Source organism: Panthera uncia (genome assembly GCF_023721935.1).
Source record: "Panthera uncia isolate 11264 chromosome C1 unlocalized genomic scaffold, Puncia_PCG_1.0 HiC_scaffold_4, whole genome shotgun sequence".
Taxonomy (NCBI): domain Eukaryota; kingdom Metazoa; phylum Chordata; class Mammalia; order Carnivora; family Felidae; genus Panthera; species Panthera uncia.
The window spans coordinates 11588939-11606808 of record NW_026057585.1 but is presented as its reverse complement, the minus strand read 5'-3'; the positions used below and the strand labels follow the sequence as shown (position 1 = coordinate 11606808).

General features: G+C 38.0%; 1 protein-coding gene across 2 annotated transcripts in view; it reads left to right on the top strand.

The window, feature by feature from the left end:
- Positions 1 to 41: 41 nt before the first annotated feature.
- Positions 42 to 17870, top strand: part of CEPT1 (choline/ethanolamine phosphotransferase 1) — a 36615-nt gene continuing 18786 nt past the window's right edge. For both annotated transcript variants that reach the window (XM_049616593.1, XM_049616592.1), the window contains exons 1-4: positions 42 to 126; positions 6645 to 7054; positions 11980 to 12127; positions 14400 to 14541. In XM_049616593.1, coding sequence (XP_049472550.1) covers positions 6716 to 7054; positions 11980 to 12127; positions 14400 to 14541 — 629 coding nt within the window. In that variant the 5' untranslated portion in view covers positions 42 to 126; positions 6645 to 6715. The remainder of the gene's footprint in view (positions 127 to 6644; positions 7055 to 11979; positions 12128 to 14399; positions 14542 to 17870) is intronic.

Sequence of the window (17870 nt, the reverse complement as noted above, 5' to 3'; positions counted from 1 at the left end):
CGTTCCAACCCTGTCTCCCTTTACGGCAATCGCGAAAGTGTCGCAAACGGGCCGCCGCGGATCAGAGTCACTCAGTCGCCTGGAGTAGGAGGTCTTATTTCTAGCCGTGTGCTTTCGGGGGTCGGGGTAAGGCTGCCGGGCTCGGCCTGGGGAAGGTGGCCGGGTGTGACGGACGTGTTGGGGGCACGACTCTCGAGCTGGGTGGAGAGAGAGCTGCATGCTCTGGGGTGGGGCGTTGGAATATTGGTGTGTAGGGACCCGAGCGAGGCGAACGCAGTGCTTCCCCGCGCCGGCTGCCCTCGCGCGCGGGGTTGTGGGGAAGGCGAGGGGCGCCTGCTCCTCTGGCCGCAGGTGGAGAGATTGAGGTGGCCAAGTGCCAGCGCGGGAGCCCGGGGGCTGCTGAGGGGGAGTCGGGATGCGGAGAACCTCGGCGGGCCGGGGCTGGGCGGGCCGAGGGGTGGAGGCGCTGCCCGAGTGGAACCGACCTTGCCTAGTCAGGTCCACACCCTCCTGCCCAGGTGCTGCCAAGTCCACCAGCGTGTTGCATCCGGTGCCCGGGTGGCCTTCTTTTTGGAATGCGGGCTGGGCCACGCTTCTTCATCAGCAACTTTTCTAGAAATTTCAGCGTATATTGACAAGCTCCGAGATCGCCAGCTAGGGTTTATTTTCAGCAGCGTTCTTGGAAGGAGGAAGGACGGGAGGGTTGGTAGTGTTTGCCGGTGTTCCCAGGATCACTGGGATGAATGGGATTACAGTTAGCCGCGTTTAACCTGTTTTCTCCAGTTCGGTGCTTGGCGTTTCTGTGTCGTTTTGCTATTTTGCATCCTTGGTATCGGCTATTTAATTTTTCTTGAGGTCTCTTAGTTCATTAATGAATCCATATTATGATAGTCAAATTTAGTGTCTTGTATGTAGCCAGAGAGTAAAGATTCCGTTTCGACTCTCGAGCTAGTAGGAGTGTGTTCAATGCTTGTGTTTAATTGACTCACAACACAAGTTAGACTGTCGTAAGGACATTTAGCATTACTACTTTAGAACCATTGGCGTTCACATAAAGTTCCAGCTATCCAAGTTCTAAAAGCATTTATTTTGCCGCTTATTCTGTGCTGGGAAAAACCAGTCAAAGCCCCTTGTACAACTTGTCCCTACGATGCTTCCAACTGAGAAATAAGTTTGATGAATCTGCCTTTTGTATTAACCTGTTCCGACAGAGGCATCTTTATTTCTTGTCCAGTTGATAGATTATTACTGAATATTTACCACTGTGATTTCATAAATTTATTCTCTTTCCCACACCCAGTCTCTCCTGAAATTTACATTATCAACATTTATTCGTTTGAGATGTGTAACTCTAAACTTTGTTATAACCCAAATTACATTTTATTGCATAGTCTGTTTTCTAGGAGGCAGTAGACAGACATGTTCTTTAAGCTGGCTAAAAGTGCTTGGTGATGTTCTTTTGAGGGTCATGCTGTGCTGTCTTTTTTGATGGAATATGAAAATAATCTATAAAATGCCACGCTTTTGCTTTGCTTTTTTTTTTTTTCTGGAGGAAGTCATTTCGTTTTTTTAAGGAATGCAAGATTTCACTTCAGGAAAACAGTAGATCTAAATTGTGTTACACAGTACTGTTTTTGCTTCCAAGTCTGCTGAAAAGGCTTTTGTTTTTGCTAACTTGTTCTGTTATCACTTGTTAAATAATGCTGAATGTAATCCTGTGATCCTATTAGTTTTCCTTTTATTTTTTTTTTAACCTTTTATGATTTGCTCTGCCGCCCAAATAGTGTTGGCCATTACAGTTTTCCTTTAGTAGTGCCATAAAGGTCAGAAAGAGCTGTGTTGTCACCAATTTCTGTGAAAAGACTATAAACATACTGCTGAATCAGTGCAGCTCAAAACTTGGCACCCTGAGATGTGGGGGGTGGGAAATCTGGAATTTCACACTTCAGGTTGGATATTGTGTAAGCTTACCTTATGCTCTGCAGAGCAGTTGGAGATTCCTTTTTTAGTGGGATGCTTGTCAGATGTTCCCCAAAGCTGAACCCAGGAATAATGTAGGCAGCATGCCATTATCCTCAGCTGCTATAAGCACAGATGTTCTATGCCGTAGATGTATGTCCACAAAATGTGTGTAATTTTAGTAAAGGTATTCGTTAAACATCTCTGATTATATTTTTGTACCTTCATTGGGCTTTTCATATAAATATTCATGTCTGCACAGAGAAAATCTTTTGTTAGACCATATGTGCCCCCTCCTCTGGACTCCCACAGCAGTTTGTTCAGAGCACATTGTAACCTAGCTGTTTATAAGACACACACGCACACACGCCCTGAGCTTCTTGGGGGAATGGATGGCACACTTCGGTTTTTCTGTTTCCTCAGGGTCAAGAATAACTAGGTGCTCATTAAATACTACATAAATCATTTTTGTTCCTTGTTCCATAAATAAGTCCTAATTACCCACTTAGTATTAGGTATGGTATGAGATTCTTGGAAAAGAATGTTGCGACAGGTGTGGTCTCTGCATTCGTGGAGCTTATAGACCAGTGTGGGGAAAAGACCAAAAACAGTACAACAAACAAAAAAATTCAAAATGTGGTAAGTGCTATGAAAGGAATATTGCACTGGGGCCAGGAAGGGGAATTTGCTGATTACAAGTAGAAAGGTTACAATAGCTGTAGGCCTGTGATCAATATTTATAGTAAACTGGATTCCAGATAATGGGAAATTTTTCAGTTCAAAATATTCACTTTTACTATTATGATTTATGAAACATATCCTCAGTTAATAAGCTGTGCTACAAAATTACAAATTTATAAGCTCATTGATGGCCTTCCAAAACATCAGAATAAATTCTCAGTTCCTTACCTATAAACCTTCCTCAGTTCCTTCCTACAAACCTCTGCATTGTCTGGCTTTTGAGACTTTATTGTATGTCACTCTTCCATCTGATTTACTGCTGTCCAGCCACAGTGATCCCAAAGGTACCTGAACAAGACTTGACTCAGGGCTTATTCCCTTGGACAGTTCTTTCTCCTGCTTTTGGAATGGCTACCTCCTTTTCTTCCTGTGAATTTGATACAAATGCTACCTCTTCATAGATTTCAATTACCTTATCTAAAATGTGCACCCCTAACTATTTTCTGGCTGCACACTCTTTTCCTCATAGCCCTCATCATAGTATGTAATGCTGTTTGCTCATTTACCTGTTTTTAGTTATTTTCCATTTGGACATGGGAACCGGGACTCCCGTTGTCTGTCCTGTTTACTGCACCAATATTGGCTGAATGCATTTGGAACTTGGAGTTCATTTTCTCATAAAAACTTATGACTGGTGGTTGGTAGGCTAGCCAGCAGTGATTTTAACTCCTTACATTAATTGTTTTAGTTCCTTTAGTGTGGCATAGGCCTGACTCTATGTAAAAATTTCAAGTGGCTAGAATAATTTAGTAGTATTTGTTTCTCCTTTCCGTATTCCCATTCCACATCCTATTTCCCTTTCTCTCCATACAGTTCGATCTTCCTGTTACAGTCACCTACCCTGTTGCACTCCCTTGAGATATGCTTGCTTTTCATGAGCTGAAATGCAAAAGCTCCTGTTTTTTTCTTGAGATGGTTTGAATTGCAATAGCGTCTAGGTCCCAGATGTTATGGGATGAAGGGAGAGTAAAGATGGGCTTGTGTCAGCTACGACAACCTCTGTGTGTATCTGAATGTAGTGAAAGTAGGTATCTGTATGTCAGGGGCTACATGTATCCGAATTTATATTTGCAATCTTGTTGCTAATAGCTTCACAGAGAGACAATGTTGCCAAATCGCAGTGTTTAAAAACTCCTGGCCTTTTTTCTTGTATGAATTATGCAAAGGCTAGATCTATGTAAAAATCTAGAAAGGTTTGTCAAAATGTAGATTTTTTTAAAGAGAGAAATAAAAGGTAAAAAAAAAAAATGTAGGGCACAGAGGGAAAACACTCAGAAGGGAGGTATCAGTGTATCATATAATCCTGCCAAATGCTCAAACTTAAAACCATTAGGATCAGTTACTTGTAGTTGTTTAGTGCCTTCAGCATGTCACCTGTTTTTTGTTTGTTTGTTTGGTTTTGGTTTGTGTGTGTTTGTGTGTGTTTTTACAATAGGAAAATGGAACACCACAATAATAAAATGTAAATTGAGTTGACTAGACTTTTTGTTCCCATTTTAAGTTGAATTCTATAAGAACTGATTTATTATAGCTTCCAAATGTGAAGATGAATCATTTGACCACAGAAAATATGACTACTATAAGGCTATTTGGTGGCCTGTCACTTTCTCTAAAATGATTACAAACCAGTTGTTTGGCATTAATCAATTGCTTTGTGACACAGTTGGGTGTATGGAAGAATTCTTTGAAATAATAAGATATTATCTTTGGTTTGCCTTAGTTTAAAAAATTATTTCAGTATTTTTACTTCAGAGCACTTTAGTTAGCACTGGCAATCTTTTTAAGATTTTTGAAAATGTATTTAAAGTAGTTGATGATTACAGTAACTTTTCTGAACCAGTTATTGAGATACATGATTGAGATTTTGGATGTCACTATAGATCATTAGTGACATTGAAGCTTTAGAATTTGATATGTATGGGAATAGAAGGAAGAAGTCTTGCACATGTTTAATACCGGGTCCATTGCTGAGATGTCCTAGTCCCTGTATCACATTCTTTATTCCCATAGTGCAACATTTCTGGGAATTTCATATTGCATTTTGGATAGCTTTCTACCAGAAGATTGAAGTATACCTCTCTTGGTTCATTGCCACTACCCTTTTAGTTCTATTGAGATTGTTCCTTTCTTTTCCCCCCTTAATCCTCTTATGGCTTCCCTCTCTTCTGCTTTGTAACCATGAATTTCCTGCAAAGTTCCTTACTCTTTTCCTTTTTTCTTCACACTTAATCCATTCAAGAAATTTTCTACTTTCTAAAAGAACTAGACTTTAACTTTTAAGTTGATAACTTGAAATTTTCATCTCTTGCTCAAACTCCAGGTATTTGATCTTGTCTGAAAGATGTCTGCTTAAAAGTTACTTCTGTGTATTTCTTACCTCCATCCCTAAATCCCCTTCCATCACCCTTCAAGCCACAATAACTGGTTTACTTTCCTCACTTCCCTTTTTGACAGTAGTACCACTAGTCTCTGACTGTTGATTCATGTTTTCTTCTGTTCCTCCGGCCTTCATATCTAATTCCTAAGTGCCTTTCCAGGATTCTTCCTTCTAAATAGAAGTTACGTACAGATTTGACTTTCACACTTCCATTTTTACTACCCTCGTCAAATGTTTGAGGTCACCACACTAACTTTTGAGTGTTCTCACTTTCTGTGTTCTGATAAATATACATATATGTATATATATATGCATATATGTATGTATATACACATACATACGCATATACACACATATATACATGACTCCCCTTTAGTCTTGAATATATTCTTGTCATTACTTTCTTATGTTGCTTAGTGATTTACAATAATTATGTTATCTTTAATCTTTTCTAAGTCAAGTGCAAGTACTTTTGGGATTAAACTTAAGGTCCTTGGGGCGCCTGGGTGGCTCAGTCGGTTAAGCATCCGACTTCAGCTCAGGTCACGATCTCACGGTCCGGTCCATGAGTTCAAGCCCCGCGTTGGGCTCTGGGCTGATGGCTCAGAGCCTGGAGCCTGCTTCCGATTCTGTGTCTCCCTCTCTCTCTGCCCCTCCCCCGTTCATGCTCTGTCTTTGTCTCAAAAATAAATAAACGTTAAAAAAATTAAAAAGAAAAAAAACTTAAGGTCCTTTATGAACAGTCATCACTTAATACACTTATACTTTTTTCTTACTACCTCAGTTCATCAGGTCACTCTGCTAATACATGTATTCTGTCCTCTTAAAGTTAGGTTTGTTACTGCTCTTCACCCCTGCCTAAAATACTCTCAATATCCCATTCTACTAATAAGTTTTTTTATCTTTCAGTTTAGCTTAGACAGAAACCCTGTGTTTGTGTGAACCCCACTTATCAGCTCTATGAGCTTGGACAAGTTAATTAGCCCCTGTGCCTTAGTTTCATTTTCTGTAAAAATGGGGATAATTAATAATCCTGACCTAGAGTTACTGTGAGGATTAAATGAGTTAATATGTGAAACGTGCTTGAAGCATTAGTACACAGCAAGTGCTCAATGTTAGCTATTAGCATTAAATAAATAATCTGATTTAAAACCCATTTTATTCAAGTCATTCCTCTGATATTAATACTAATTTGCTAGCTATCTTTGGGTATGCCTTTGGACCTCAGTGTCCATACATGTGAAATAACTAGATCATTTCTAAGGTTTATTCCATTATATTACTGAAATCAGAGTGAGATAGAAAAAAAAAGTGAGAGCTTTGAATTCAGTCAGACAAACTATAAGGTTTCGGGAACTATATTACTATTAATTCCCTTAATATTTTTCACCTGAGAGTGAAGTTATATGACTTCTTTTGGCTCACACATTTAGTAAGAATTAGAACTACAAACAGGTCCCTGGTGTTCTGATCCCTGTTTGATATGCATTAGTCTGTTACCAGTTTAAACTTTACTGACATTGACATAAATAGTGGCTGATAGATACATCTTTTTCTCTTTTTTCAGGTAAAGACCAGCCACAAAAAGCTGTGAAACAAAAGAAATTATTCTCTTCAAATAAAAGACAGCCAAGATCCATGAGTGGGCATCGGTCAACAAGGAAACGATGTGGAGATTCTCACCCGGAGTCCCCTATGGGCTTCGGGCATATGAGTACTCCAGGGTGTGTATTAAATAAATTGTTTCAGTTACCTACGCCACCATTATCAAGACATCAACTAAAGCGGCTAGAGGAACACAGATATCAGAGTGCTGGACGGTCCCTGCTTGAGCCCTTGATGCAGGGCTATTGGGAATGGCTAGTTGGAAGAGTTCCCTCCTGGATTGCCCCAAATCTCATCACCATCATCGGATTGTCAATAAACATCTGTACAACTGTTTTATTAGTCTTCTACTGTCCCACAGCCACAGAGCAGGTAAGGTGAATTTCTTAACAGATTTGAGCATTTGTTATATACCCAAAACAATGTAATTGGGATTTTAGGCCATTTTTGCTAAAGATAAGATGATTTGACAATTATTTATCAACTGTTCTAAAAGATTGTATCACACATACTATTAATAAAGCTTATAACTACAGTCTATTTTGTATACTCTGCTTATGAAAACCAGAAGCAAAGGGTGGAGTCTGATTCTGGTAGGTATATTAGTGTCATCAGAGATTAACATGTAAGGTAATCCTTTTAAAATCAGTAAATCTCAATGCAAAAAAGTTTTTTTAATGGCTGGATTTTTTTTTTAAATTTTTTAATTGCTGAATGAAATCCTAGCAAAGTTGAAAATGATCAGAGAAAAAAGGCTCTGGTAGTGAGATGGCACAGCTGTAAATCAGTCTTATCAAAAGTGGTTTCCTCTCGGGGTGCCCTGGGGGGCTCAGTCTGTTAAGCGTCCGACTTCGGCTCGGGTCATGATCTCATGGTTCATGAGTTTGAGCCCTGCATCGGGCTCTATGCTGACAGCTCAAAGCCTGGAACCTGCTTTGGATTCTGTGTCTCCCTCTCTCTCTCTCTCTGCCCCTCCTCCACTCACAACTCTGTTTCTCTCTCTCTCTCTCTCTCTCTCTCTCTCAAAAATAAGTAAACATTAAAAAAAATTAAAAAGTGGTTTCATCTCCATTCCAGTGAGAATTGTTTGAATATCCCTTTTCTCTTCCTATAAATACATGTGACAGATAGACCTCAGATATATCTCTATTATTCTAACAAGGCGAAAGAAGTTCTGTTCTATACCCTGCAATGGCTGCCTTGAAGAAGAGAAGCAGTTATTGCTGACAAGGACTCTCTGCTTGGCCCCTTCAGTACAAGTCTCTCTACTGCTGGTCCTGCTTTTTACCCTCTGTACCCGTTACTTAAAACCAAAACTGAAACTAGAGCTCTTCATCAGAATAGGTAAATTGATGTTTATCTCTTTGGTTTTGAAACTTCCTTGATAAAAAGGGAACTAAAGTAGTTAGGTAGATGGCACAACATTTGTTGTGCCCCTCCGAATGATCAGTCACACCAAGAAGATACAAGGTGATTCTCAACGAAAGGTGTCAAACGTGACTCTGAACCATATGAAATCATAGTGGTCACAAGGATTCCTTCTCTTCTTTTAAGCTTGAAGTAATCATTTTTAAGTAGTCTTTTCAGATTATTCGTTCTTTGTGATAAAATTATCACCATCCAACCCCTTGTCCTTTTCTGTTTTTATCAATTCATTTGTTTCTCTCTCTCTTTTTTTAATATTTACCTATTTTGCAGAGAGAGAGAGAGTGTGTGAGCAGGGGAGGGGCAGAGAGAGAGGGAGAACCAGAATCCGAAGCAAGCTCCAGGCTCTGAGCTGTCAGCACAGAGCCCAACACAGGGCTCAGACTCATGAACTGTGAGATCATGACCTGAGCCGAAGTTAGATGCTTAACCGACTGAGCCACCCAGGTGCCCCTACATACCTCTCTTAAAGTAAATGGCTACTGAATGTCACAGTTACTTACAAAACACATTTTTTTCCTTCTTCCAGTTCATTTCTTAATCACCCTTGAATACTTTTATTTTAATTCCTCGTCTCCTGTACAAATACAGTTCCAAACAGATTGTATGAATATATTTCTGATTTTCTATCATTTCCTTAACTATCTTGCTTCATATCAATCAGGAAACTTAAAAACCAGTATGACTGTTTAAATGTGTCCTGGGATTCTTTATCACATGTCCTTTGAACTATTTTACCTGTGACTTATTTGAGGACCTGATAGCCACTTCCAGAGGAACTTGGTTCAGGTCTCACACATCCTTAGAGTTACAGCAGAACAACAGGGGTGTGTGTTAATTCTAATGGAAGCCCTCCAACAATCCTAAGTTAGTTCCACAATAGGGGTCAGGGAATGAGAGCAAGTTTAAAGGTAGAGCTCAGCTACTAATATTTATTGAACACCCCAGAGTGTACCAGGTACCATGTTCCCTATAATACTTTTCCTCAGCCTCTGTGCTTAAGTGATTTGGAATTATTGGAATAATCTTAGAATTAGTTTAAATCTTTGAGGAAACTTCCAGAATGAGAACTAGTTGAATCAAATAGAACTTTTCAGAATGGCTACTAGGAGGAATGAAGGTAGAACATGACTGAGCTGCTGTTTGTTTGGTGCTCTGCAAGGGAAGGTAGTGTCCCACAAAGGCTATGCATGGATACATTTATAGCTGCACAGTAGAAATCCTTGTTAAGCTTTAGATCACAGTGCATTAAAATAGGTCATGGCTGTCTTCCATGATATGCTCTTATTATCTCTGTGATCTTCAGTAAATTACATAAATTCTCTAAGTCACAGTTTATTCTTTGAAATTTTATTTTGTGGTACTGAAAGAAGTAAGATTATCCATTTATAGTACATAACATATAATGCTCCATAAGTAATTATTATTTCATTGGTCAAAAAGATTAAGTATGTAATATGTTCTTCCCCACAATTTCCCTCCCATTCCTCATTTCTTCTAATAAAATACTTATATATGAAAGCATGGATATTTTTTTCTTTATCACTGTTTTGGAGTCAGAGAGTTCCCTAAACTTATTACCCAGGGACATTCTCATTCATTATGATTCTAATTCCTTTGGGCCTTATTCCAGTGGGTGAGCATTAAATTTCATGTCTCCAGATATTGTGAACTTTCCATATATTTATGTTACTGATTTCTTTTAATACATTAGAGTTTCAGATACTAGTCTTTCTAATAGAAAAGAATGTCACTATTGTAATGGTTTCAGCAGAGTTTGCCTTTTTGTTAGAAAAAAAAACTTTCCTGTAGATGGGAAAGGAAAATCAGTCCTTATTTTTCAAATTACTAAGGTAGAACTATAGGCTTAACCCTTTAAAAAAAAAAAAAAGAAAAAAAGCTCATCTATTTATTTAGAGAGCTTGCAAATGCGTGCACACAAGAAGCAGAGAGAGAGAAAGAGAGAGAATCCCAAGCAGGCTCCAAGCTGTCAGTGTGGAGTCCGACACCGCACTCAAACCCAGCAACCCCAAGACCATGACCCGAGCCGAAATCAAGAGCCAGGTGTTTAACCTACTGAGACCCCCAGGTGCCCCATCCCTTTTTATATGTATACCAAAATATACTTGTGATTTCTGATACTATGTACTTAAATCTCCTTAGCTAGTAGCTTTGATTTTACTATCATAAGTTAATTTGGAATTTATCTTGCAGCTTGATATATGTTACATATGCTTGAGTTACCCTTGCAGCCTAAGACAGATAAAGGAAATTGGTATTAGCTATTTCATACACAGGAAAACTAGAACGAACTGAGCTGTATGTTGTTACCAATAAGAGCTCTATCAGGTTTAATTAAAACTTTTTGAAATATGACCATAAGAGTTTTTAGTTTTAATATTCATTTGTTTTTGTTTTGTATTGCTAAATAAAATTCTTTTGATCTGACTTACTAAATGCGTGGTCCAGGATGGTAACCATAGCCACGTCTGGCTGTTGAGCACTTGAAATGTGCCTAGTGTAGCTGACGAACTGAGTTTTTGGTTTTATTTAATTGTAATGAATCTAAACTAAAATAGCCACACATGGCTAATGGCTAACTATGTAGGACAGTGCAGCTCTAGAGTTACTGGATTCCTGTAGGAGCAAAAAGCAGTAGCTTCAAAGTCTAGAAGGTGGGGCTTCTTAGTCACACGAGGTTAACCAATCTCTCAGTGAACTTGCGCATCAACTATGGTTATGTAACCACAGTGATTGCTTTCAGGGTTTGTAACTCTGTCCTAGGGGAGGCTTACACTCTGGTCCTTTTGATAGCTTCAATGTTCTAAAATATGAGACTCTAAGAAAATGTTTAAGAAAAGATCCTTACCTTTAATATTGGTAACTAAATAGATGTCTGAGAGCAACCTCTTTGCAGTGAAGAATATGAATATTATTTGCAGCTCTGCATAGTTTTGATTTGCTGCTCTGAGCACTTGATACTCAGTTTAACTTGATAACCAATATCTGAGAAATACCTTGTGATCATAGAAATTTTTCCATGGCATGGGAAAATAGTGAAAAGTGATATAAAACACTCTTTCTTACTTTCTTAAAGAGAACACACCGAATAGAAGCTCTCCTTTTTTAACACATAGCATTTAAATTCAGTATTAGTGGTTCAGTTTCTGCCTGGGAAAAGAGAAATTATTCCTTGAAAATGTGACCATAAATATATGAAAAATAATGTTCTAAGCACTCCGTGTGCTAGATCATCATTTCCCTGCCGTTGTTCCATTGAACACTGATGAGGTGTGTTGAAAAATAGGTTACGTGCTCAAATGAGTTTAGAAAATGGCAGTGTGTTGTGTCTCCCTTCTCGAATATTCACAGTGTACATTAGCAACATTAAGGGCTGGAAGGAGTCCTGCAGTAAAGAAATGTTTAACATTGTTTAACCCAGTGTTTCCCACATGTGTTAAGCATGGAATTCATTTTCTTCATGCAATACCTATAAACATCCTCAAAATCCAATTTGGGAGAAACTGTACTAGATTATTCATTAATTGACTCAGCATCTAAATGTTAGTTATTCTAACTAAATGTTAGGAGGAATCTTATGGACGTTACTTAGTGTAATCTCTTAGATAACCTTACAAAGCAGTTATCCAGCATCTGCAGTGAGCAGCCCTCCAAAGCAAAGAATGTGATTCTTTTACAGTTCTGATTGTTTCAGAAAGTTTTCCATTATGTAACCCTTGCATTCTCTCCCTTAGCTTCCAACTAGTTGTACTTCTCTGGAGAATGAAGACAAACTATCTGCAAGTAAACCGTTATCAGTGAAACATAGTAACGAATATGTCTTAGTAAATCTTGTGTCTTTTGTTTCACAGGCACCTCTGTGGGCATATATTGCTTGTGCATGTGGCCTTTTCATTTACCAGTCTTTGGACGCTATAGATGGGAAACAGGCAAGAAGAACCAATAGTAGTTCTCCTTTGGGAGAACTTTTTGATCATGGTTGTGATTCACTATCAACAGGTATTGTTGATTTTTTAGTGTTAATGATTAATAGTGATAAAATTAATATGATAAACAATGTTAGAATAAAATGTTTATGGTGTTATGGTATCAGAGTAAGTGATTTATATCAAATTTTAATGTTTTCAAAAGACTATAAATATGATTAATACTTGTTCATTATTGGCTGTATTGGGAGATTTAGAAATTCAGTTAATTTCTACTTAAACTACTTTTAGCCTAAATATTATTCTTTTGGCACCTGTGATATTTAAAATCTTAGGGCATAATTATCATCAAAAATCTCATAAATTGTAGACAAGAGTACAATAGTGGGAGACCAGGAAATCTGTGGTCTTTATATTTATGTGGATATTCTGTAGACATTTAAAGTTATGTTGTAGGGGCGCCTGGGTGGCTCAGTGGGTTAAGCATCTGACTTTGGCTCAGGTCACGATCTCGCGGTTCGTGGGTTCGAGCCCCGCATCGGGCTCTGTGCTGACGGCCCGGAGCCTGGAGCCCGTTTCGGATTCTGTGTCTCCTTCTCTCTCTGACCTTCCCCCGTTCATGCTCTGTCTCTTTCTGTCTCAAAAATAAATAAACGTTAAAAAAAAAAAATTTTTTTTAAATAAGTAAAATAAGATAAAATTATGTTGTAGGCTTGCAGTATAACTGGCAATGAATGGGCTTGGATAAAAAGATTGGAAAGAGTGGTGCCTGGGTGGCTCAGTCGGTTAAGCATCTGACTCTTGATTTCGGCTCAGATCATGACCATGTGGTTCATGGGATCGAGCCTGGTATCAGGCTCCACTCTGTCAGCACTTGGGATTCTCTCTCTCTCTCTCTCTCTCTCTCTCTCTCTCTCTCCCCGTCTCTCTGTTCCTCCCTCACTCATAATAGACTTGCTCTCTCTCAAATATTTAAAAAAAAATTTTTTTTAAAGACTGGAAAGAAATATATATACTAAAGTGCTGGCAATAGATGAGTTATATATTAGGTTATAGGCAATACATCTTGTACTGTTTTAAGAATACTATTTTAGTATTTGGAGGGAAAAAAGATTTAGAAACTAAATGACAGTTTCTAACTAGTCTTCCTGGTAGGAACACCCCATGCCCTCACAACACATATTTTTACTTAGTTTTTTCTGTTGGTTTCTTGTCATTTGGCATAGCATTTAGAATATTTTTTTAAAGAAACAAAAACCCATGGTAGCTTTACCTCTTGAACTCAGATATGCAGATGTAGGTTCCTGTGAAAATCATTGTTTCAGCGTGTCCTGACAACAGCTTCCTAAGTAGAGGAGAATGAATAGCTAAGCACTCATAATTCAAAGGACTCAAGAAACACTCAAGACTTCTACTGAATGCAAAGGCTTAACGGGCACCTAATTTAATCAAGTGTATCCTATTTTTTTTTACCTGTTTATTTATTTATTTTGAGGGAGAGCTTGCATGCGTGTGTACCAAAGGGGAAGGGGCAGAGAGAGAGGGAAAGAGAATCACAAGCAGGCTCTACACTCAGCATGAAGCCCCATGTGGGGCGCTATCTCGTAACTGAGAGATCATGACCGGAGCCGAAAATGAGAGTAGGACACTCAACCAATTGAGCCACCCAGGCACCCCCCTATTTTTTCTTTTAAGTGGTAATCTTTTTTGTGGTGTACTTTGAGTTCCAAACTTTTATAGGACATGTTTTTCTGTATAAGTCACCCATAATTATATCTGCTACATATGAAAAGATACCTATGGATGTAAAAAACAATCAGTCCTTTTGTGAATTATGTAGGTCTTTAGTGTTTCTTCCTCCTCCGCCAATAATCACTTAATGCAATGTCTAATATGTTTCAGGCACTGTTTGAAATCCTTTATAGTATTGATTTATTTTGTCTGGTTTTTATCATCATGTTACAAATGAGGTAACTGAGGCACAAGGGAAGTCTTTCTTTTTACTCTGTCCTGTAATTTTTTTTACTGTTCATCACTATCACTAAACTGGGAGGATACTCCAAAAAATGCTCAAGTATTTTAGTTGCTTTCAAGACCTTTGGTTCCACTGAGTGGTATAGTGAAAAATGAAAGTGAAATTATGGGGTGAAAGATAATGTAAAAGATTATATCCTGCTTTCCTGGAACCATAGGTACCTGAGACAAGATTGTACATTCATAGCATGTCTTTTTTTTTTTTCTTTTTTTTTTTCTTTTTTTTTTTTGCTTAATCTAAAAGTATTTCCAGCTCAGTTAATGTTGGTTATTGAGATTGTTCAGTTATTATCGTGATCTTTCTTTTGCAGTTTTTGTGGTTCTTGGAACTTGTATTGCAGTGCAGCTGGGGACAAACCCTGATTGGATGTTTTTTTGTTGTTTTGCTGGAACATTCATGTTCTATTGTGCACACTGGCAAACATATGTTTCTGGAACATTGCGATTTGGAATGTAAGTAACACTTAACAGTGATTTTTTTTGTTTTCTCTTTCAGATATGGAGAATGTTGCTTTTACATATCTCAGTATTAGGAATTGATCAAAGCTCTAAATTAGTTTAGCAAATAGAAGTTTAAAACTCTCATTATTGTAGCTGCCTAATGGTCTCTGTCCGTCTGTCACACTGTTTAGAAGGAAATATTAGGACCTCCAACCAATATTTTTAAAATAATATGAAAAGCAGTGGCCCCTCCTCACTCATACCCACTTGTCTTTCCCTCAGATAAATTCACTGTATTTTTCCTGTATTTACCTTAACTCCATGTTTTATTTTGACATACGAAAATGCATTTTCAGGAAAGATTAGATAGTTTATGAGAGCAAAGAGCAACTCTCATCTCTCAATATCATAGCTTAATTAGATTTTATTCTTTTCATATTATTTGTGAGTCTATAAAAATCTAAGCTCTTAATAATTCAGTTGACATAAACACACCATATAGGTTACTACCACCAACAAATGCCCAAGAATTTAAAAAATGAAATACAAGCTCCTTTCAGACTCCAAAATGTATAGTTCCTACCTGTTGATCAGTACTTTTTCATAAATATTAATGAGTAAACTCATCTTGGAACAAGGTAAAGGATGAAATTCACCAACTGGTGTTTAATTGCCACAGATCCGATTTACACTGCTCGAGTTAGTCTTATTTTTTTCATGGTGTCGAAGTAAAAGAGAAAGAACTTGAGAAAAGACTCTGAATACTTCATGAAATATCCAAATAAAATCTCTGATTGCAAATGATAGGAGAACATCTTAACCTAGTCTCTTTAAGATGAATCATTAATGGATATTTAAATTTTAGATCCCTAAGAAACTTAGTTTTCTAGCTCTTGTGAGAGCCAAATGCACAGAAATCCAGCTGTTCCTTACAAATTCAGTTCAAATTGTTTTTGCTAAACTTATTTAAACAGAACTTAAGATGTTCTTAACTTATGACAGTAACAATAATTATTATTTTGGATGTTAACTAAAAGACATGTCCTGGAAGAATTTTATAATAAGGGGGTTAGAAGACATGTTTAAGGCCCATCTTAAGGTGACAATAGTAGACACGCATGTCCAATTGAAACTCGAATGCTTGTGCGTTCATCAGTTCAAAAATGATCAGTGCTCAGGAAATATTGTAGATTTCTGATACAAAAAAAAAAAAGCAGTAATTGAAAATACTGTGTGCAGATGTTTTTTTCAAATTGGTTTTATAGCCTATATCTCAAGTTTTCATAGTATTTCTCTGCATTGGTAAAACCACAAAATATAATGGACTTCCAAGATCACTTGGTTTGCCCTAATTCAGTTTTAATTTTTAGTGATGTGACTGTTTTCAAAAATAGCAGAACTTGTAATATCTGGATTTGACATAGTTTGTTTCAGTGGTTATTATCTCATAGTTAACTTGCAAGCTCTTATTTTGAAAGTTTATTTATCATCAGCCCTAATAAATTCTCTTTCCCTTTCAAGTAAAGCAGCACCAACCATGTAGTATGGGAACTGAAGGAAGGAGAGGGAGTGAACCATGGAAGTAGGGGAAGAGTAAACAGTGTTTTTAGGAGCGATTTGTTAGCACAGCTCTCAATTTGCCAGTCTTAGAATGTCCCTTGTGGTGTATTCCTTTGATAAAATATGCACTTAGAGAACTGTGAGCAGTTCCATATTGTTAGACCAAAGATGCCTGTAGGGGAGTGGCAGGAGATAAGGCTGGAGAAGATCCAGAAAATCAGGGGATTTCTATGTCCTGCCAAGAAATATGAGCTTTTTTCCTGAATCTGTGGGGAGCCTTTGCAAAACCGAAACCAGGAAAATGACAAAAGGACAATTGGAAAGAACAGTCTGGCAGCATTCGGAGGGTGAATTGGCATGGGCTAGTACAGAGGTAAGGAGGTCCTGTCGGAGTCATCAACATAATTAACATGAGGAATGCTCACACCTGAACTAGTGTGATGACAGTGCTATCAGAGAGAAAGTCATAGTCTGGAGAAAGGCTGAAGAGGTAGAAACTGTAGGACCTAATCTCTATCTGCACGTGGGGAATGAATGAGCGAGCAGAGACTGGAGTAACTCCCAGTTCCCCTCCTTAGGTGGTTGGATGGGGGGTAGAGAAAGGCCCTACACTCAGAAGAACCTATGTGAAAGGGCGAGTTCTATCAGCACATGTATGTGAGGGATTTTAGGCATCCAAATAGAATGAAAATAGCTTAGAAAACTTAGAAAGCAAGCTTAGAAAGAAGCCTATGAAAATTATTGAACAGCCAGAGAAGGAGGCATACCAGAATGAAAAGCCAGAGATTTCAAAAGAGAACAACGCTGAATGCTGCCAAGACTCAAAATGAGGACAGAAAATTGTACACTAAATTTGGCGATCTGAGGCCATCCGGAGTAGTTTTCTGTAGTGGAAGGGTAGAAGCCAGATTGTAGGGGATGGGAAGTGAAGGGACTAAATAAGCATGTGGTACAGGTGATGTACAGAATGTGTGGCTGCGATGGGAAGAAGCAAGACATCTGTTAGAAGAAAGAACATAGGTGCAAAGGAAGGAGGGTTTTGAATTTACACAGAAGAAATTGGCTAGAGAAGAGATTGAAGATATTTGGGGGAGAAAAGAGAGAGATGGATCTACGGAGCTAGACTGATGAAAATGCAGGAACAATGTTTAGGGTAACAGGTAGAGGGACTAGGTGGGAAGACACTGTCCCATTGAGACTATAGTGCTTCTTTGTAATGGTGTGAAACTAGATACACAAATATTGGAGCCAGTTTAAATTTAATATCTCAATTTAAATTACATATTAGTATTACAAGGGATTGGTTTTGATTTGGAAAATTAAATACAATTTTCTGAAATCCTGCATTCATATTAAGGCAACGCTTTTTTTTTTTTTTTTTTTTTAAGTAAAAGCAGATCTCAACATTCAAAGAAATGTGCTGTGAGTACTCACATTTAAGGAGATATTTTTCCAATGTAATGGGGACATATGGAATAATAGAGATATTCCTAAAGAAGTTTTTAAAATGCATTTAAGATTTCACATTCTTTTCAAGAGCAGGTAGAATAGGCTGATGTATAATAGGTTGAATATTGAAGTAAAGTTTATATGTGTGGAGGAGAAAGTCTAAATTTTGTTTAATTAGAAAAGAATAAGATAACCTTTCAAATGTAATTTGACTAAAAAGACTTTTTTTTACTATTTATTTTTTTGAGAGAGAGACCGACAGAGCTTGAGGGGAGAGGGGCAGATAGAGAGGGAGACACAGATTCTAAAGTAGGCTCCAGGCTCTGAGCTGT